The sequence below is a fragment of the Bufo bufo genome, chromosome 7 (assembly GCF_905171765.1).
Source record: "Bufo bufo chromosome 7, aBufBuf1.1, whole genome shotgun sequence".
Classification (NCBI taxonomy): Eukaryota; Metazoa; Chordata; class Amphibia; order Anura; family Bufonidae; genus Bufo; species Bufo bufo.
The window spans coordinates 192053054-192075674 of record NC_053395.1 but is presented as its reverse complement, the minus strand read 5'-3'; the positions used below and the strand labels follow the sequence as shown (position 1 = coordinate 192075674).

The following is a 22621-nucleotide window of genomic DNA, read 5'->3' as shown; positions in this document are numbered from 1 at the left end:
TTTTGTCCCCGTTGACAATGAATAGGGACAAACTTAAACGCTGGTGTGAAAGTTTTAACACACATCATTGGCCATCATTAGTAGTGACATCATTCTTAAAACGTGCTACACGTGGGATGTACAGTTGTGTTGCTCTAATTTCATTAATCATTTCTCATGAAACCATTTCAATACGATATTGCATGAACAGGCTGCAGTGTAAACCACAACCACTGGGTAGCCACACATAGACTTATATAAGATAGACATCTCTGAACACAATATCGCAAAATGATGTTGTTTTGAAAAGCTGATTAAGTTGTGACACACATGCCAGATTGTGTCCAGTGAGAGGAGGGACATATCTGTAGTGAAGTCATTGTTGTCAAATGTAACGTGCTCTTTATATATCTTTATTAGAGATGAGCAAAGTTTAAAAAAAATTGATTCGTATGCTTTGCCGAATCTTTTCAAGAAATTTGTTTCATTCTGAATTAATTTGTCATGAAGCCCGTTAAATCAGCTATATACCGATCTGCAGGGAAAGTATATATTGGTGTACATCACTGTGCATTGCAGCAACATGCATAGCTAGTCCTTTCTGGTAGTGAAACAGTTACTGTGACAGGCAGGTGGACACCCCAATAGCAGTAGAACTAGACAGCTTATTCACCCCAATTTAAGAATGAAGGCGTAATATAATTGTTTATGTATTAAACAAGGTGGACTCCCCAATAACTGTAAAATTAGACTGCTTATTCACCCCAACTTGAGAATCAAGGCATAATAAAATTGCTTGTCTATTAAACCAGGAGGGCACTATTTAATTAGATACTGTAGCTCTGTGCCCTACACAGGGATTTATGCAAACTGTGCTGTCTCCAATGGATCCCTTCGGCATCAGATTACAGTCCCTGCACTCTCCCTATGTTCTCCCTTCAGTGTGTAAAAACTCTCCCTATGATCTCCCTACACTGTTCCTGCACTCTCCCTATCCAATATTCCACAATTAAAAGCTTGTCCCTAGCGCTTGTCACATCTCTCCCCATGCTCAGATCATAGTGAAATGACAGATACCGCACAGGATGAGGCTTTTAAAGGGCTGTGACATTGCAGGGACTGGCTAACTACAGACTGGCTATCTGCACGGCATTATGGGTGATCTCGTGTTTCTGGTCTTCTTACTTTTACATTGTAACATGTGTAGCTGCCATTTTAGGAAAAAAATGATTCATTACCACAAAGTGCGAGGGAATTCAGATTTGTTGTGAATTGAATTTTTCCTAAACTTTGGATCGAATTCCATTTTGAATGCTTCGATTCACTCAACACTTATCTTTATCATTGTATAATAAAATGGTATACAATATTCCAATATATATTCTGTATCAATTTTCCACAGTCTACCACTTTAACTTGCCTTTTTCAATAGTAAGAAGCAATGTTTGCTTCACCTTGTGCGATAGTTGCAAGAATCCACAACCTTATATAAAGGCACAAACAGCCCCTATGGGTCTATATTAAGGGCCTCCCTAGAGGCAAACAATTAAGAAAAGTATATGGCTGCACTGTACCTCTATTGTACGGTATGTAATAGAATATGGCATAATTTTTCTTTCTCAGAGATTCCAAGTGAATCTGTATAAAAAAAAAGCCTCAGATCTCATGTACAGTATATACTATGGGAGTCTATAGGCACTGCTCAGTAAAGATCCATAATACTGCTGAGTACATGATCCCTAAGAGTCTTATTTTCTTCATAAACTTTTTACAAGAATTTCTGTCCTAACCTTTTCTTCTTTCCATTTTAGATCTAGCACATTCATTATCCTCAGATTTCTTCACAGCATCTCTCTCTGCTGGTCTACACAAATGACAATCTTGCCTTTAAGAATAATTTCTTCCAAAGTAACTTTCTGTGTATATACCTTCAATACACCAGCATGATACCAGATAAAGACCAGACAATTATTTTGGTTTATCCAACTACTTATCATTGTGGGAACATTTTGTTAATTGATTCTCAAGATTGCTTTATGTTTTCCCTGAACAGCTCTAAATGTCTTACACTGTCAGAAGAACTGAAGTAGGTAAACTTCTATACAAAACTTCCAAAAGGACAATGTAAAGGCAGTTTAGGGTGTTCTTCATAGGTAAGAAAATGTAATAGCTCCACTGTGTCTTCATTGAAGATTCAATCTTCTCCACTTCTGATGACAACTTTTTTCATCCTCCTCTGGTCAGTGTTCACATAGGGGAGGTATATATGGACGAAAATCGTATACCACATTGTCCAAATCACTATTTTGGACAAATCTGAAATACTGTATGTATTCAGCCAGCTTCGGCACCTAAGAGACAGATACCTTTTCTGAAGGCTTGTCTGAAGAATGACAAATTAAGACATTGTTCCTGGATTTACTGATGATCCAGTACAGTGTCATGCCATTTTGGTTTGTTGGCTTCACCCACTGTCCTCTTACGTGGAGGACTCCATGAGGAAAGAAGAGAATCAACTGCCTTAACATCTGGAAGCCATGCTACATTTGGACTTATTATACAGCAAAACTTAAAGGTAAGCAGGTAATCATTAGATGCCAACATGTATTAGATGGAAAGCTGATTATACATTTTAGATAGCTGTCGTTCAGACTTGGCCCATCATACATATGTTCACAATAAAGACAGAGAAATAAGCCACTGTCAGGTACCTTTGGCAGCAGCTTGTCTCCCTTGGGAAAAATTGTATTGGACATGATGAGATCCAAAAAAGCCCTCATACACATTAGATGGTCTTCTGGTCCTGGCGAAAATGGCAGGTTTGGCCAACATTAATCTAATGTGTATGGCCAGCTTTAGTTGGCCAAACATGCCATAGTTGTCAGAATCAGCCAACTATTTAATGTGTATGGTAATATCCTGAGTGTCCCTGATGGTAGATGTTGAGAGTAGGGAGAAACAGCCATGCAGTCTTTCAGTATGCCTGATCCATTGTTCCAGGTGGAGTTAAGGTGGGCATACACATAAGTCTAAAGGTGATAAAAATCGATGATTACAACAAAAAAGAAAGTTTGTTGGTTGAAACTTAACAACAAAAGATAGTTTTAGACAAGCGATGATAGACCATTGCTATCTAAAAAGAAGTCGGCCCAGTTTAATATTTTAGTCCTATAGTCGTTTTGTATCTTTCACTCAAAAAAAGATCGGTAGTGAACGAATTATCTTTCTTCGAAAAAACGTTCCAAGAAAGATCTTTCATCCATCGCATTTCATTGGCCGTGTATGGGCAGTTTGAACAACTGTAACGGCCAATATGGAGTAAAATGTGTATGACTCTTTCAGCATGTTTGTTCAACTGCTGTTCAACCATCAACCAAATTCCATCCAATGTCTATGTCCAGCTTTAGGCTACTACCTGAGTAGTTTATCAGAAGCCTATTTCCTTTCCCTGTTGATAACTCAGCCCTTATTCACTCGTCAGTGTTTTGGTCAGTGATTTCCATTAGTGACTGTGAGCCAAAACCAGAAATGAAGCCTCCACAGAGATCAGGTATAAGGGAAAGATCTGCACCTGTTCTGTGTTTAGAGTGGCACCTGGTTTTGGCTCAAAATAATTATTTCGGACAAGAATAGGACATGCTGTCCTTATCTTTTGCTGGCCCAATGAAATGAACGGGTCCGCACCCAATTTCAGAACGGATGCAGACCGATTCATACGGTCGTGTGAATAAGCCCTAAGTCATAAGGTGTATGAGCAGCTTTATCTAACAGCTGATACAGATTCACACGGCTGGTACTTTCACACTAGCGTTTTTCTTTTCCGGTATTAAGTTCCATCACAGGAGCTCAATACCGGAGAAAAACTGATCAGTTTTATCCTAATACATTCTGAATGGAGAGAATTCCGTTCAGGATGCATCAGTTCAGTCCCTCTTACGTTTTTTGGACGGAGAAAATACCGCAGCATGCTGCAGTTTTCTCTCCGGCCAAAAATACTGAACACTTGCCGGAATGCAGGATCCGGCATTAATTTACATTGAAGTGTATTAGTGCCAGATACGGCATTAAGTGTTCCAGCAAAACGGATTCGGCTTTCCGGTCTGCGCATGCGCAGACCTTTAAAAATGCAAAAAAAATTAAAACCGGATCTGTTTTTCCGGATGACACCAGAGAGACGGATCCGGTATTCTAATGCATTTGTCAGACGGATATGCATCCAGATCCGTCTGACAAATGCCATCAGATTTTGTCCGGATTGCTGGATCCGGCAGGCAGTTCCGGCAATGGAACTGCCTGCCGGAATCCTCTGCCGCAAGTGTGAAAGTACCCTGATTTTAGTTTCTTTGAAGTGACTTTCCTGAAGTACACATTGTTATGCAGCCCGTAGTCATTATTTTCCAAGATAATTAAACAGATCTTGTTATAGCACCACTGCATCTAATCCTTCCCTCTCATTAGTACTGAACAAGTTCGCATGCAGTAATATGCACTAAGAACTTAATCTCATTTGCTTTTCACCACTGGCCCTTTGTACTACTGCGACTCTGCTGGCTCATCACAGAAAGCCGAACTTCTACAATTTAGAAATGCAGGATTAATGTTTTCTTGAAGTTTCATTTATTGGGAAATCCTCATTACAAAACAATTTTAACTAATACAAAGGATAAATTTAGTGTCCTATATATTTTTTTCACATTGTGAAGTGAAACGCTATACAATGCTTCTATTGGTTTATATTACTCTAATGCATCTAAAAAAAGTAAATGAAAAAATGAAGAAACCATGCAAATAGTTTTATTAAAACTTCTTACCTTTCTGTTTCTACAGATCTTATGCAGGCTTATGTCTCCATGGTGACAGACTACAAACAGATCATGTGTAGTCTGATCCTGCAATCATATTGCCTTTTTTTTGTCCCCTATGTTTTGCAAACTAACCAATGGTATGTTAGCAAGAAGTAGGAGAAGGATGGAAGATAGTCTGACTGTTGGGTGATACTACAACAGATTTGTTTGCAGCTTGAAACGGTGGAGACATATAAGTCTGTATAGCAGCTGTGGAAGGAGATTCTTAATAAGGACTGATTGTAAAAGTGTTAGGCCTCTTTCACACGGGCGTTGCGGGAAAATGTGCGGGTGCGTTACGGGAACACCCGCGATTTTTCCGCGCGAGTGCAAAACATTGTAATGCGTTTTGCACTCGCGTGAGAAAAATCGCGGATGTTTTGTACCCAAACCCGAACTTCTTCACAGAAGTTCGGGCTTGGGATCGGTGTTCTGTAGATTGTGTGCATGGTTATAAGGGAAAATAATAGCATTCTGAATACAGAATGCATAGTAAAACATCGCTGGAGGGGTTAAAAAAAAATAAAAAATAATTTAACTCACCTTAATCAACTTGACCGCGGAGCCAGCATCTCCTTCTGTCTCCTTTCTTCAGGACCTGGTAAAGGACCTGTGGTGACGTCACTCCGGTCATCACATGATCCATCACATGATTCATCACTATGGTAAAAGATCATGTGATGGATCATGTGATGACCGGAGTGACGTCAACACAGGTCCTTCACCTAGGTCCTGAAGAAAGGAGACAGAAGGAGATGCCGGCTCCGCGGTCAAGCGGATTAAGGTGAGTTAAATTATTATTATTATTTTTTTAACCCCTCCAGCGCTATTTGACTATGCATTCTGTATTCAGAATGCTATTATTTTCTCTTATAACAATGTTATAAGGGGAAATAATAATGATCGAGTCTCCATCCCGATCGTCTCCTAGAAACCGTGCGTGAAAATCGCACCGCATCCGCACTTGCTTGCGGATGCTTGCGATTTTAACGCAACCCCATTCACTTCTAAGGGGCCTGCGTTGCGTGAAAAACGCAGAATATAGAGCATGCTGCGATTTTCACGCAACGCACAAGTGATGTGTGAAAATCACCGCTCATTTGAACAGCCCCATAGAAATGAATGGGTCGGTATTCAGTGCGGGTGCAATGCGTTCAACTCATCGCATCTGCGCGGAATACTTGCCCGTGTGAAAGGGGCCTTAGAATTTAGATGCATTGCAATGAAGAACATTGGCTGCAAAGGTTGGCAACATAAATTTGTCTCAGTCTGACCAAAACTCTGTCATCCACAGACACATCAAATCATAGGTATGTCATAGTTTAATCAAAGCTCAGACCTGACTCCTGATTAGCATGTACATTTAGTCTATTGTGCATGTTACATCATTGCTGATTACCATGAAAAATGACTAATGACATGTATGTATGGCCCACTAGCGTATCATTATTCAGGAAAATACCATGACTAGTGTTGAGCGAACTTGCGATTTGCAAGTTCGGTGTTCGGATTATTTAAGAATTCTGTAATGGATTCTGTTACCACGGACCACAATGGAATTCTATGACGGGATGCACCACGGAAGCCTATAAGAGGCATTCCATATTGCATTGCGTCATAATAGAAGTCTATGGCCAGCACAGACTTTTATTATGACGGAATGCAATAAGTAATGCCTCTTATAGGTTTCTGGGGTGCATCCCGTCATAGAATTCCATTGTGGTCCGTGGTAACAGAATCCATTAAGGAATTCTTAGATAACCCGAACACCGAGCTTGCAAATGGCAAGTTCGCTTAACACTAGTCAGGACTTTTGTTGTCAGATCACGCTCTACAATTGCTAATTCAAATGTGAATACGTATGCCAGAGTTCATTTGTATTTGAAAAAATGGGGGAAATTCATTATTCCCTCTAAGCCTGTTTTTGGCCTGGATAACTCTAGTGGATTTGGGACTTTTCTAGTCCCAGTTGGCATTTTACACCGCTTTCACCAATTTTATGAAAAGTAGGTGTGACAAAGGCAGAACGTTGATGCTGCCGTCGGCCCCGTCTCATTCATCATTATTTACACCACAAACTGGCATAAATAAGGAATGAAATCTACAGCAGCTCTGAGGGGCCATAGATATCATTTAGGCTCATGGACCTGTCAATTATGTGGCTCCGCCAGCAGAGCGGACCCCGTCAACAACGGCGTAACAGAAGCGGGTCTTGATGGATCAGAGTCAATGTCTTTGTACAAACTGCTGCTACTTATAAGGTGTCTAAAGTCTAGACAGATCATCGTATATTTTGCTTACCAAGTTACCAGCGCTGAGAACATAGTTGAACTCATCAGTCATTGGGTAATGTTCCATAGCCATGAACAGAGTATTCAACACGATGCAGATTGTTATGGCAAGGTCCACAAATGGATCCATCACAATTAATTTTACAACGTGCTTTATCTTCAGCCAAAAAGGAGTGCAGTCCCAGATCAGAAACGTGTTTGCAAACTTGTACCAACATGGTGGACACTTCTGCCTGGACTCTTCAAGTTCTGAGAAAAACAGGATAACAGTGTATTATGTCTTATATCTGTTCTTAGGTTAACTGCTGTTGTCCTGAATGAATCTGCCCCCAACCCCCCTTCACTAGGTGAGGATACTGATGCTCTAAGAGGTACCTGAAAACATGTTTTCCTAACCATTAAACCCTTTTAACATAAGTACAAGAATACACAAAATGCAAACCATTGTGTTCATTGACATCCCGATAAAGGGAACATCCTGATTGGGGTGGGGAGGGGGGATTCATTATAGACCAGCATGGTCTATTATATCCCCTATGCTGCCTGAGGATGTGCTTAATTTATAACGAGCCTTGCTCTCGTCATAGGTTACGCGCATTCTCTGGCAGTCTACGGTAGATCGGAGCTGGCGTAGAGTTCAGTCTTCTTTTACGTAAAAGGAGATAAATACGCTGGGCCCCCTGGACCCGCCCTAGCAAAATGGAGATCGCAGCATAGAAATGCCACTTGCACCTAAGTTTATGTGCAATGGCATTTAAAAAGCCACAAACATGAGGTTTGCAACTTTTTTTACATCAGAAAATTGGTGTGGGGGAAATCATAAATTCCACCCAATATGTCTTAACCTGCCAGGCATATAGCAACCTGGAGGTACCCTCTAATTTTTGGGGAGCCCACATGTATATAATAAAAATTACATACAGATTACATATATAATTAACACACTAGAAATACAGGTGAAACTCAAAAAATTTGAATATCGTGCAAAAGTCCATTTATTTCAGTAATGCAACTTAAAATTAGAATTTTGTGAAAAGGTTCAATATTCTAGGCTCAAATTGTCACTCTCTAGTCAGCTAATTAATCCATACCCCCTGAGCAAAGGGAACCTGAGATTGTGACTTTGGGGTTTTCATAAGCTGTAAGCCATAATCATCCAAATTATAACAAATAAAGGCTTGAAATGTCTCGCTTTGCATGTAATGAGTCTATCTCATATGTTAGTTTCACCTTTTAAGTTGCATTACTGAAATAAATGAACTTTGCACGATATTCTAATTTTTCGAGTTTCACCTGTATATACATTATATCTATAATATGTTTTATGTCATGATGATAATGATGTCCCACATATATCAACTCAGGTGGTACTGTGTGGAGAACATGTACACGTATGCAATCCCACAATATGCTGAATATTCATATGCTGTCACCAAATACTGAACATATACATAATACTGCCATATACTGTATATAAATCATGATGCTACATATCATGCACATAAAAAGGCCACCATATACTATACACAGAAATAAAGCCACCATATATGGAACACAGAAATAATTGCATCATATTTGCTCTATATATAGGTATATACCATCATACAGCATATTGTACATATCAATTATATTACCATATACTGTATGTATAAATAATATGAATATATTATGTTAACAGAAAAAAAGCTACCATATGCTGTACACATAAATAATGCTACTCTGTGCTGTACAGTGATATAGCATCATATACTTATACATATCGATAGTAAAGCAATCTACTGTATGTATAAATAATATCAATATATTCTGTTCACAGAAAAAAAGCTACCATATATTGCACACAAATAATGTCATATACTGTACATATAATTACCGTTGCTATAACATTCACACACATAAATCTGCCATACACTGTATATGAAATGCAGCCTTATACTGCACACAGTACAAATGATAAATATAACGTAGATTTCACCTACTCATTACAATTACAGGGTCATACATACAAACATGACCAATATATACACTCAGACATTCACCCCCCCCCCCCCAACCCCTCTACTGACGCTTTTCTGTTTATTGCAGCTGCCATAAAGTACACCTATAGTAACTTACCTTCCATCGTATTTGTCAAGATGCTGGCAACGCTCAAAGCTCTCTGCCTCATGACCGTGGGATCTTCTAACAGATCCATAGACACCTGATAACAGCTGGATTTCCTTTTCCTCATTTCGGTCTCCGTAGTAGTTCCCTGAAATTAAACCATATATATGTGAATAACCCAGAAGATGACGGCTCGCTGTATTGTTTGCTTTCGTCCCCCGACCCCGGTTCTTCGCCGTCATTTAACGCTGATTTCTCATTTCTTGGCAATCACTTCCGTTGTCTCTGCATATAACACAGAATGGTTCGTGAAGCAGGAAAGTGAGATGACAAACTGCAATATATACATATATCGATATGCATATATCTATAACACAATGGACAATGTGTATGCCTCCTAATATAGATCATTTACAGCAGAATGTATAACATAACCAGCAGCGAGCGGCATGGTGTCCTCTCGACATGCGAGTGCTAGGGAGGATTACCCCAAAAATACACGGTACATCGCTAGTGGCAGGTTCTCCAATTTGTTCGATGGCAAAATGTACTGTACTTCTTTCACATTAAGAAATTGTATTTTTAACATTTTAAAAGAAAAACAAAACAAAAATAATTCTGAAGCATGTATTCTTCAAACTCTACTTAATGCTATTCCTCGTAGAAATGTATATATAAACTGTCTGGGTAATATTATTCCCCTTGTCCATATGGCATGTGTCCACACACTCTGACACTGCCAGATGCATGCAGTTTCATGCCCACTGACAAGGGGAATGGTAACACCCAGTTGTCCAATTTTTTTAAATGTATTTGCAGAAGGGATAACAGAGGGCCGGCACAATTCAGAGATCTAAGAAAATATGCTACAGAATGTTTAATGTATGATATGACAGGAGAGGTGACAGGAGAGGTGACAGGACCCTTTTTGAGACAATTGAAGTTAAAATCAGGACCAATATTTAAAGGGACAACCCATTTAATTTGAGAGCCACCATGGGCCCTGCAAACCTGGAGGAAAAATATTCCCAGCCGTCCATTCTTAGGAATTGCTGTCCATATTATACATCTTGTGGCTCTTTGCTTGGGCTCACAGAGGGAAGTCTTCCTCTCTGATGCCCACTTACCCAAAAAGGCTACATGGACTAGAGTTGCCCAGCTGTGACAACCCCTTTAAGGATCTATTGTTCTAAATGGGGCAAATACGGTTCTCATATGTGAAATTGTAGCTTCAAAATAGAATTACACTTTTAATCCTCCACTTGCCATAAATGTCAGCAGTCCTAGTTTTGCCATCAAACAGGACCAAAATAGACGAGAAGTTTCTGAAAACCCCACCCAAAATTGTGTGGTTTGAGGGAGTTTCTAGTTGTTCGTGGCATTAATTTCCTAAATTTGGCTATACTTACCAACATTTGAGGTGGTAAAATTGGGTCATATAAGCCCTGCCCCCAGTAATGCCCAGGACCCACCCCGAAACACCTATTTGTGGGTTGAGTTTGCATTAGCCATGCCTATTTTCACCCCAGGACGGTGTAAATTTGCTGGGACTGTCTCTGAAAATCAGGGAGAGTCCAGCAAATTCGGGACAGTTGGCAACTATGCATGAGCAATTAGTGACAACAAGTATAGAAAATAATAATTTGCCAAATTTTCCCCTAAGAGAGCTTTCTCTATAGGCAAGTGATGTGTCATAGGTCTGGCATACTGTTGGGTCTTAAAGGGTTTTTCCGGGAGTAAAAGACTGATGACTTAAGCTCAGGATAGGTCATCAATATCTGATCGGTGGGGGTCAGACACCTGGCACACCCGCCAATCAGCTGTTCCAGATGGCACTGGAGCTTCCAGTTTTGCCTAGGTCAAGTGATATCACGTTCATTGGTCACATGGCCTAGGTGCAGCCACCATTGAATTGCGATACCAAGCACAGCCACTATACTATGTGCGGCGCTGTGCTTAGTGAGCTGCGAGAAGGCCATGACAGCTGGAGTGCCGGAGGTTAGCCATCAGTGGTCTATGTCAACACGTCTAGTTCCTATATATAGATTACAAATCATTAGGAGAGCTGAGAGTGAATACAGATTCCTAAGAGAAAGACTAGATGCTCTGTTAAGGCCCCATGCACACAACTGTATCCGTTTTGTGGTCTGTAAATTGCGAATTCGCAAAATACAGATGTAGTCCATGTTTAATCTGCATTTTATTTGTGGACCCATTGTTTTCAAAGGGTCCGCGGTCCGCATTTTGCAGATTATGATATTCTCTCCTTTTGCGAAAAAGACATACGGGTGTGGAAAGCACACGGATGATCTGTGTGCTTGCCACATCCGTATGTTCGTTCTGCAAAAAACATGTCCTATCCTTGTTCATAAAATGCGGGGCGCAAACCCACTGAAATTGATTTGTGGAATACATTTTGTGGATCCGCAAACTGCAAAACGGATACGGTAGTGTGCATTGGGCCTAAGACTTACAAAGCATGCAGGAACAGGTCAGGGTGATCTGCAATCTTTATCATTTATATAATTAGGTATTTTGGCCAGTGTGTTCCAGAAGAATATCAGCAGTGATCATAATGACTCCGTTCTGAAAAATGAAGATCATGTGTGAAGATGAGCAATTGTGACATTGATAACCTGATAGGATTATGAGGACACACACCTGAGAGGTCAGTACAGTGATGCTGGTGTTAGACTCTGCTCACAACTACATCAAGTTTTTAGTTTTTCTGTTCACTGGGGCAAAATAAATGAACTTTTTGGAGTGCTCGATCTGTCATATGATGAGTCTGACGGATTCCGTCACATTGTCCTTCATCTTGACGGGAAGAATACCGCTGCATGTTGAATTATTCTTCCAGTCATTTACTTATGATGGAGCCGATGACAGAGTCTTACATAGTAGCATCGCAATGATTTCAACATGAGAACAAATATTGAGGCCTTATTCACACGTCAGTGTTTGATTTTCATCAGTGATTGTGAGCCAAAACCAGGAGTAGATCTAAACACAGAAAACGAGCAAATCTTTCCAATGTACCTTATTTCTGTGTAGCCTCCACTCCTAGTTTTGGCTCACAATGACTGATGGAAATCACTGACGTGTGAATGAGGTCTAATTGCTCCCAAGAAAGTTAGAAATATTATTTGCCCATCTTAAGACACATATTACCAGTGATGTAAACAGCTCGGGACGGCTCTGCCAGCAGACAAAGGCCCTGTTCACATTAGCTTTAATGGGGTCCCTTGAGGTTTCCAGTAATATTGACACCAAGAAAAGTGCACTCCACAGTTCTATATATTGCACTCCCAACAGACCCCATGAATCTCTATGGGGTCCATTGGGATTCACGAGTATAGGATCCAGCCTGGCTGCCATGGCCTCTTTATTAACAGAAGTCAATACACTAGTGTGAACCGAGCCTAAACCAGACACACAAAAGCAGGATATAATGAAACAATATGAAAAGGGAAAGTAGTTCTTGTGGTTGCGACTATATGCAGAGTCGTACTTTAATCAAAGACATTAAGAAGATATGCACAGTTCTTCCCACCCTCCAACCATTTATCACCACACTATCCCTGGAAATAGTCCAGTGGCCACTACATGTGTAAGATACCTCTACACCAAATTTACGTCCAGGGATGGGGAGGTCATAAACAGAGCTGAGGGACATATCTTTGGTTTGGTTGGGAAGATCAATGTTCAAATAATAAAAATAAAAAAAACACTACAACTCAAAAACAATCAGATCCAGAGTTGACACTGGATCCAGCGGCGAAGATAAAAAAAGATATGTGGTATTAAGGCACCACCATGCCTAGGCTACATAAATCTTCCTTACATTGTCATCGGAAGTTGGCTTATCTATTATCACCTCTGGCAGTAGTAGTCCAACAGGCGATGTTGGGACAGATGGACCACCGAGCAGAGAGACCACTCCATTGCAATCCACGGTGCTGTGCATCTTGCCATTTGCCGGAAGCATTGGTAAGGTCTTTGATGTCTTGCTGGCCATGCTTATGTTGCTGTTTCGCCTTTCCCCATGTCTGTGAGGTACGAACAAAGAGCCTCTTCTGCTTTCATTGTCTTCAAAGGTGCTGTGTTCATCGTCTGCAAAATCGTTTTCTGAGCCCATATCTTTTGCGCGGTTTCTAAAGCTGAACAGGCTGGCTCTACTATTGCGTCTCGGAGAAAACAGAGATCCACGAATGCTCAGTAACGACTGTAACAGAAGAGCAAACCAAAATTAAAAATACATCTAAATCTTTCCTTAAGGGCTCATGCACACGACCGTATGTATTTTGCAGTCCGCAAAAACGGATCCGCAATAAATACGGATGACGTTCGTGTGCATTCCATATTTTTCAGAACAGAACAGCTGGCCCCTAATAGAACAGTCCTATCCTTCTCCGTAATGCGGACAACAATAGGACATGTTCTATTTTTTTGCGGAACCGAAATACGGACATACGGAAACGGAATGCACACGGAGTAACTTCTGTTGTTTTTGTGGACCCATTGAAATTAATGGTTCTGTATACGGACACGGAATGGACACAGAAAGAAAATACATTCGTGTGCATGAGCCCTAAGGCTTGAATCAAGCATGCAGGTTTTGTGGGAGTTCGGTCCTGTACTAGTGTTAAAACAATGGATCAAAAACCGGACACAACAGTGGATCCCTGGGTAGCACCTGTACCGATTCTTTGCTGCTGAAGTAATTTTCCTCAAATATAAAAGAAGAAGAAAAAAGGAACCAGGAACCATATCACAAAAATGATAAAAACATTTTTAAACTATACCTGGTGCGGGGAGGAAAACTTGTTTTCGTAAGTCAGTCGATTTCCTTCAATGGAGAAACGGAAGCCTTTTCTTTTAATACTGGTTTCAGATTCAGACTTTGGAAATTTTTCATCATCACCCCTCCCGTCGTCTCCTCCACGCTTCTTCTGCCTTATTTTATTCTTTCGATCTTTGGCGCTTTTCGTACTTAGTTTGGAAACTTCTGATGAACTTTCTGAGAGGGGTCCAAAGCCGCCATCTTCACTGTACTCTCTTGACAGATTTAAGGCTGCTGTGGCTGCGGCCTAGTTGAAGCACACAACAGGATGTTATTATAGCATAGACAGCCTTAGGCTAGTTTCACACTAGTACTAAAATCTTCCAACAGGCTGTTCCGGCAGAGGAATAGCCTGCCGGAGTTCATCATATCTGTCATGGCCAAATACTACCTTTCCCCGATGGAGCCTACTAACTCCTGCAAGCACTGTTTTTTGTCTGGCTGAATCCCGGCGCTAATGCCAGAAACAGGCTGGATCCAAAATTAGTATCCAGCTATGCTGAACAAGATGAACTCCGGCAGGCGTTTCCTCTGCTGAAACAGCCTGCTGGAAGATTTTAGCGCTAGTGTGAAAGAAGACTTAGAGCAGGGATGGCCAACCTGTGGTTCTCCAGCTGCTGTCAAACTACAACTCCCACCATGCCCTGCTATAGGCTGATAGCTGTAGGCAGTGTGGGCATGCTGGGAGTTGTGGTTTTGCAACGGCTGGAGAGCCTCAGGTTGGCCTTAGAGTGGGAAAGATATCAGCAAAGCCCCCAAAAATGACATTATATTTGTGCTATATAGCAGTCATTACAATTGAATAAGATGGATTTTATCTTCAGTACCGTCTCCCCTATGACAGGTTCTCTTTATAGTACAAGCAATGGGATTCTCAAAGAAAAACAAATTAGTAGTTTGGGACATTGCTAATTATTTCCTTACCATATCAAACACACAGCTGGATATATATGAGTGTACCTGAGCTTCTTCTTGCTGCTTTTTAAGTTGCTCTAACATCTGCTGAAATTCAACTTCCTTCTGCTCAGCTTCTTCTAGAGTGGCCTGGTTCTGCTCTTCATAAGCCATGGCAACTACGGCCAGGATCAAGTTCACCAAATAGAAGGAGCCCAAGAAGATCACCAATACGAAGAAGATCATGTAGGTTTTCCCGGCAGCTCGTAGGGTCTGAAGAAGAATGCATATATTTGGCATATGGTCATTTCCCTGTGATTTCATTTGCATACTACACTGTTATAGGAGGTTTCCATTTAGTACAATGTGTTTTTCTTACAGAGGTCTTCCAATGATAAGCAGATCATTAGGTGTTTCACTGATGGACCCCAGTGATTAGTGATAACTAGAGATGTTTTGTAAAATTTGATTCGCCGACTAAAATAAAAAAATCAGCTTTGTGACGAATTACTTTGTCACAAACCACATTTCTTTGTAAGTAGTGCGCCGCTCCCCATCATTGTACCCCTCAGATGCTGCGTTTATAACTGATCATGGCATTTGATAGGAATAATACAGTGTAAAAAAAAAAAAAAAAGAATAATACAGCCAGGTCCATAAATATTGGGACATCGACACAATTCTAACATTTTTGGCTCTATACACCAACACAATGGATTTGAAATGAAACGAACTAGATGTACTTTAACTGCAGACTGTCAGCTTTAATTTTAGGGTATTTACATCCAAATCAGGTGAACAGCGTAGGAATTACAACAGTTTGCATATGTGCCTCCCACTTGTTAAGGGACCAAAAGTAATTGGACATAATAATAAGCATAAATCAAACTTTCACTTTTTAATACTTGGTTGCAAATCCTTTACAGTCAATTAAGGCCTGAAGTCTGGAACGCATAGACATCTCCAGACGCTGGGTTTCATCCCTGGTGATGCTCTGCCAGGCCTCTACTGCAACTGTCTTCAGTTCCTGCTTGTTTTTGGGGCATTTTCCCTTTAGTTTTATCTTCAGCAAGTGAAATGCATGCTCAATCGGATTTAGGTCAGGTGATTGACTTGGCCATTGCATAACATTCCACTTCTTTCCCTTAAAAAACTCTTTGGTTGCTTTTGCAGTATGCTTTGGGTCATTGTCTATCTGCACTGTGAAGCGCTGTCCAATGAGTTGTGCAGTATTTGGCTGAATATGAGCAGATAATATTGCCCGAAACACTTCAGAATTCATCCCGCTGCTTTTGTCAGCAGTCACATCATCAATAAATACAAGAGAACCAGTTCCATTGGCAGCCATACATGCCCGCGCCATGATACTACCACCACCATGCTTCACTGATGAGGTGGTATGCTCAGGATCATGAGCAGTTCTTTTCCTTCTCCATACTCTTCTCTTCCCATCACTCTGGTACAAGTTGATCTTGGTCTCCTCTGTCCATAGGATGTTGTTCCAGAACTGTGAAGGCTTTTTTAGATGTCATTTGGCAAACTCTAATCTGGCCTTCCTGTTTTTGAGGCTCACCAATGGTTTACATCTTGTGGTGAACCCTCTGTATTCACTGTGGTGAAGTCTTCTCCTGATTGTTGACTTTGACACACATACACCTACCTCCTGGAGAGTGTTCTTGATCTGGCCAACTGTTGTGAAGGGTGTTTTCTTCACCAGGGAAAGAATTCTTCGGTCATCCACCACAGTTGTTTTCCGTGGTATTCCGGGTCTTTTAGTGTTGCTGAGCTCACCGGTGTGTTCCTTCTTTTTAAGAATGTTCCAAACAGTTGTTTTGGCCACGCCAAATGTTTTTGCTATCTCTCTGAAGGGTTTGTTTTGTTTTTTCAGCCTAATGACGGCTTGCTTCACTGATAGTGACAGCTCTTTGGATCTCATCTTGAGAGTTGACAGCAACAGATTCCAAATGCAAATAGCACACTTGGAATGAACTCTGGACCTTTTATCTGCTCATTGTAATTGGGATAATGAGGGAATAACACACACATGGACATGGAACAGCTGAGAAGCCAATTGTCACGTTTACTTTAGGTCCCTTAACAAGTGGGAGGCACATATGCAAACTGTTGTAATTCCTACACGGTTCACCTGATTTGGATGTAAATACCCTCAAATTAAAGCTGACAGTCTGCAGTTAAAGCATATCTTGTTTGTTTCATTTCAAATCCATTGTGTTGGTGTATAGAGCCAAAAATGTTTGAATTCTGTCGATGTCCCAATATTTATGGACCTGACTGTAAATAATACTTACCTGATCCATTTACTCGAGAAGGGCTGGCCATCCCCATCTTGCTTAAAGGTCCGGCGCGAAATATATCGCGGCCCGAGATGACGTCATCATGCCGGCAGGTGTGGTGACATTATACGTCACCATGCATATGATTTCGGCCGAGATCTTTAAGCAAGATGGCGGCGGCTGGCCCATCACGAGCAAATGGATCAGGTAAGTATAATTTTTTGGGGTCTTTTGCACTATTTCAGGTTAAATCTATTTGCTACCGCGAAGCACGAGGAAATTCGGCTTCGCGGCAAATCGAATTTATCCTGAAATCCTGAAATTCGCTTCACTAGTGATAACCAATATTTAACTGCCCTTCAGCACCAACACAGTAAAAATATTGTCAATGGCCTGTTCATGTAATGCATGGACAAGCTGGGTCTTTCAAATAGAGAAATGCTCTTTGGTACCCCCTATAGTAACACAGAATTCCCTAATATGGAATTTTTAAACTAAGTAACCCCAGTAAGAATTTCTGGATTGTATGCAGTAATAGATACTGAAATCACTTTTTTTTTTTTTATGAAAAACCCTACGTGACCATGATTATTGCAGAGCAGGAACCATATATTGTGCTAAAATAATCATGAAATATACTAATTGGTCTGTGAAGATTGAAAGTCAAATATCAGTAGTAATATGTCAGACCAACCCCACATGTATATTCTCTTGAAGATGTTTCGGCATCCAACTGGCCTCCTCCATTAGAATGCAATCTAATTCAGGAAAGCCAGTCGTATGACTGGCGAAAGGTCTTCAAGTTTACTACTGATAAACCATGACCTGCATTAATGAGAACCTTCACAGACTGAAATCCAAATATTTCTTTAGTCTTGGCTCTAAAATGGCCAGTTTCTAACCTTTTAACCTTTTATATGTTTTCTCTTGTGGTATCACAGTTATGACCTGTTTTGAGATCTGTCATCTTATTTTACGTTGCAATACCACACTTCTATCCAAAAGCAATACCGAAAAGGGTTCTCTATAGTTAGAGTGGTGAAACTACGGATGCTCTACCCCAAGAGGTAGTAATGGCAGATACTATGTCATCACGTAGAAAAGGGCTAGATGCTTATCTAATAACGGCATTGAGGGTTATTACTAATCTAGCAATTAATATTCTATAATTGACAAAGATTGAACTTAATGGATCTGTGTTTTTTTTTCACTATGCAACTTTTAACAAAATACCCACCAGTTGATATAAGTTTTCCCAGTAGTCTTGCGTCATCAACCGAAATAAGGATAGGAATGCCCAGCTAAATGTGTCAAAACTTGTATAGCCATAGTTAGGGTTTCTTCCAATTTTAATGCACACGTATCCTTCTGGGCACTGACTAAACATAATAATCATAAGAGCACATGAAGACAAGGAAATAGATACCTTATATAACAATTCACATCACATTCTTACAATAATGCATTTTGTGATATCATGAATTTTGGTAAACTTTGGTTGATAACTATCCACTAAATGAACGTCTTTGCCAAACGTCCAGCATATGACACCAGTCATAGGATTCCTAGCTATGGATATTATAAAAGGATTCCCAGGGTTACAAACTGGTGACCATATTTTGTACATGAGAATTGTTGAATAGACGTACCTTGACTAAGGGTACTTTCACACTAGCGTTTTTCTTTTCCGGCGTAGAGTTCCGTCCTAGGGGCTCTATACCGGAAAAGAACTGATTAAGCATATCCCCATGCATTCTGAATGGAGAGTAATCCGTTCAGGATGCATCAGGATTTTTTCAGTTCAGTCATTTTGACTGATCAGGCAAAAGAGAAAACCGTAGCATGCTACGGTTTTATCTCCGGCGAAAAAAACTGAAGACTTGCCTGAATGCCGGATCCGGCATTTTTTCCCATAGGAATGTATTGGTGCTGGATCCGGCATTCAGAACACTGGAATGCCGGATCCGTCATTCCGGTCTGCACATGCGCAGACTGAAAAAAAAGGTGAAAAAAGTAAAGCCGGATCCGTTTTGCCGGATGACACCGGAAAGACGGATCCGGCATCCTGATCAGTCTTACTAATGCCATCAGTTGGCATACGTTTTGCCTGATCCGGCAGGCAGTTCCGGCGACGGAACTGCTTGCCGGATCTCTCTGCCGCAAGTGTGAAAGTAGCCTAATAAATGTATTTGTCTTTGCAGATTTGCCTAGCTCTACAATTTGAGATTTATACATTAGTACCAACATGAACATGAATAATATATTATCTTGAATTTTGTCAAAATAATGGCCAAAATAACCCTTGACATGAGTATCATCTACCTAAGGAGTAATACTGACACAAGACAAATGTTGGATGAAATAGGTGATTTTGGGCCACTATTGTTTGAAGAACTAGTGCAAACTATTTTTCGCAATTGCCTACTGCAGACTTTTCTGTGCTAAAAATCTAATCGGCCAAGCTGGAAAAACATTGCCAGTTTTTGGCCAAAATTGCATGTTTATGGTGTGATCTGCTGAATTTGGCCAATAATTTCAAACAGCAGGGAGTGAGTTTGTTTGAGAAACTGACTGCTTGGTCGGCCAGTTTAGTCTGGCATGTTGCTGGTGGAATTTCCCGTACAAACGAACTCACAGACGACTGATTGACTGCAATGCAGCCTATCACTGTCTGGTGCTTCCAACACTATTCTGTTATTTTCCAGGAGAACTGCATACCATTGTTTTGACCAGAGGAGGCCAAATCTTCATGTGTGATATACTAGTGGACTGCTGAGTGGAGATCAGTAGATGGCAATTTAGTTATTACCTTAACATCAAGCAGCCATTGGCCACCGCATGTTTGGCAGGATGCAAATATTTCAACATCTGCCCGCACCCTAAGGATTGTTAATGCAATATTTCAAGGTTCACTGATAAAATTGATTGCAGGAAAACATCTTACCCTGAATCTGAAGAGTTGCCGCAGAGCAAAAAGTCCCTGTGACCTTCCAACCTGTACATGTGAGCTGCAGGAACACATAATTGCAAGATAATATTGAATTACACAAGAATTTTATATCTAGGATATGCCATCACTCTTTGATTGGTGGGAGTCCTACATCAACAATCCAAAGAATGAAGGGGTCACACCACTGATAGCAATGCTGCCTCTTATAAAGTTTTCTCTGCACAGCAGTTCTCTTTGTCACTGGGTGAGCAGGCATCTAATGCTAGATGGATAAGTCACTTATAAGGGATATTCTCTGCTGGGATGGCAATCTCAAGTGCCATCATTTTGAGATTGTTGATAGACCAAAGTCTGGGACCCCCACCAATAAAAGTTTTTCCTGCACAGCAATGCTCAGAGTCACCAGTTGTGCAGGGTACTTTTACTAAGCTAACTCAGCACTGTGGCCCCTTCGTTCGCAGGACCAGTGGAAGTCACATAGGTTCAGTCTCAAGGTTGTAGCATGCCCTAGAGTTCCATTACTTTAGCAGATGGTAATAAACCATTAAAAATTAGAATCAAAGCAACAACAAAAAATTATAAAATACATAGAATGTTAATGACTAATGGGCTTTCATTAATAAGTTGAATATAATTAGTTTACATGTATTTGCAGCAGTCTGTCACCAGAAAATTCACACCAGGCAAAATAATCTGTTGCATAATTTTGGAGAAATGTACTTTTAATCCTTAATCCTTAAGCAAATGAACTGTTAAGTGCACCAAGGGTGCACCCTTGCTCCTCCTGCTTCCTCTGCCAGCCCCTTCCTCTACTTCATCGACAGGGCCAGGTTCCTGCATCCTCTCACCTGGCTCCGTCAATCAAGAAGGCGAGTGATGGGCTGGCAGAGGAAGGAGCCCATGTCTCTGACAGCCCATTCCTCTCCTTCTTGATTAACAGAGCCCGGAACGGGCTGGCAGAGGAAGCAGGAAAAGCAAGGATGGAAATTATCCTACTCTTTCCTCTCTATCTTTTTCAAATCTCTTCCTGCAGAATCTATTGCTGGAAATATCACTTTTGCATCTGTGCCTGTAATTCTCAACTGAGGTATGCAAGTTTTTGTTAAAGATATGACTGGCCAAGTCATGTCCAAGTGTGAAAGGTGTCTTAACAGTATTCCCCTCACTGCAGTAAAGTCTTAATATCGTAGGTAGCAGGATACCTTACTGAATTAAATGCTCAGCCATTCAGATATCTGAACCTTCCTGTATCTTTATCTCTTTTTTTCTTTCTGTAGATCATTCAGAGATCAGTGAGTCTCTGTAGCTTTACTCTAGTCCTGTAAGGAAAGGACTACATGGAGTTTCTTCTTCACTCTTCTTCTACTAGCTAACTCCAGGCTAGAACTCTCTAGACTCAGCTAGGGGTGGATCTAAGATCCATTCTCAAGCTTTTTGTAGTGGCTGTGCCAGAGTTGATTAACTCTGTCACTTCCATACATTACCATGCTGGGTATACATGCCATTAAAGACCATTAAATAACACGACAAGCACTGAACAGCAAACAATTTTCAAGTACCCCCTCTTCTGGAGAACTGCACTTGGGTCTACCCTCAGTGCACTCAACTTCTCATTTGTGTATGGATTACAAGAACTTTTTCTTCAGTATGAGTCAATTGAGATCACTTGTAAAAGGTATCATTCTATTTAGCTCAGGTAGCCCAACTAGGCATTGCACCTAATTTCCTGGTGACAGATTCTTGTTAAAGGGGTTGTCCAATAAAAACAACATCTGTCTATATGCCTATTAATGCATGTAATCTTTAAAGAGGTGTTTTTACCACTTACGGTACCCCTCTCAGAGTGCCTGCTTAGCCTGAGAACTCGGTGCAACCATACATTACATGATAATGGGAACAATAACCAGTGGCTGATATGCCGCATTATACTAAAGATCAGGAGCCTCTTATAGAGCTATATTTCATGAATCTCTCTATGCATCCAGAATAAGCTCTCCCCCCAACAGCCGTAATGTAGCTGAATTCATGTGATCCAAACTTACAGTAGATCACCATAAGGGGCCTAGCTGAATATGGACATTATAGAGTTCTGAATGAGACCAAAGACTGAAACCGAGACACTAAAACCATGCAGGAGAAGGTATTGAATATAGGGTTATATGCAGAAGCAATACCAAGGGATAGCTCTGAAAATTTTGGTCAACACTTTTAAGAAACTGGAAGAAAGACCCAGAAGGTATTGAAATATAGTAAAGGACATTTTGAAGAACTACTGTGACTTACTATAAGAAAACAGCTTTCGGACAGATGTTAACCTAGATCTGAGGTTACAGACGGGGAAAAGCCCTTGTGGACCACCAGAAAACTACATATCAACATTATGGTGGTCTATAGTTTATAGCGATCTATAGTTTGTTTATGGT

At 40.7% G+C, this 22621-nt stretch overlaps 1 protein-coding gene across 1 annotated transcript in view; it reads right to left on the bottom strand.

The window, feature by feature from the left end:
• The window catches only part of LOC121008434 (sodium channel protein type 2 subunit alpha-like), a 248365-nt gene that overhangs the window by 66814 nt on the left and 158930 nt on the right, over positions 1-22621 (bottom strand). Inside the window, exons 8-14 of the mRNA XM_040440980.1 lie at positions 20193-20256; positions 18486-18627; positions 15021-15227; positions 14023-14307; positions 13095-13442; positions 9230-9365; positions 7125-7363 (exon numbers count right to left, since the gene is read on the bottom strand). Coding sequence (XP_040296914.1) covers positions 7125-7363; positions 9230-9365; positions 13095-13442; positions 14023-14307; positions 15021-15227; positions 18486-18627; positions 20193-20256 — 1421 coding nt within the window. The remainder of the gene's footprint in view (positions 1-7124; positions 7364-9229; positions 9366-13094; positions 13443-14022; positions 14308-15020; positions 15228-18485; positions 18628-20192; positions 20257-22621) is intronic.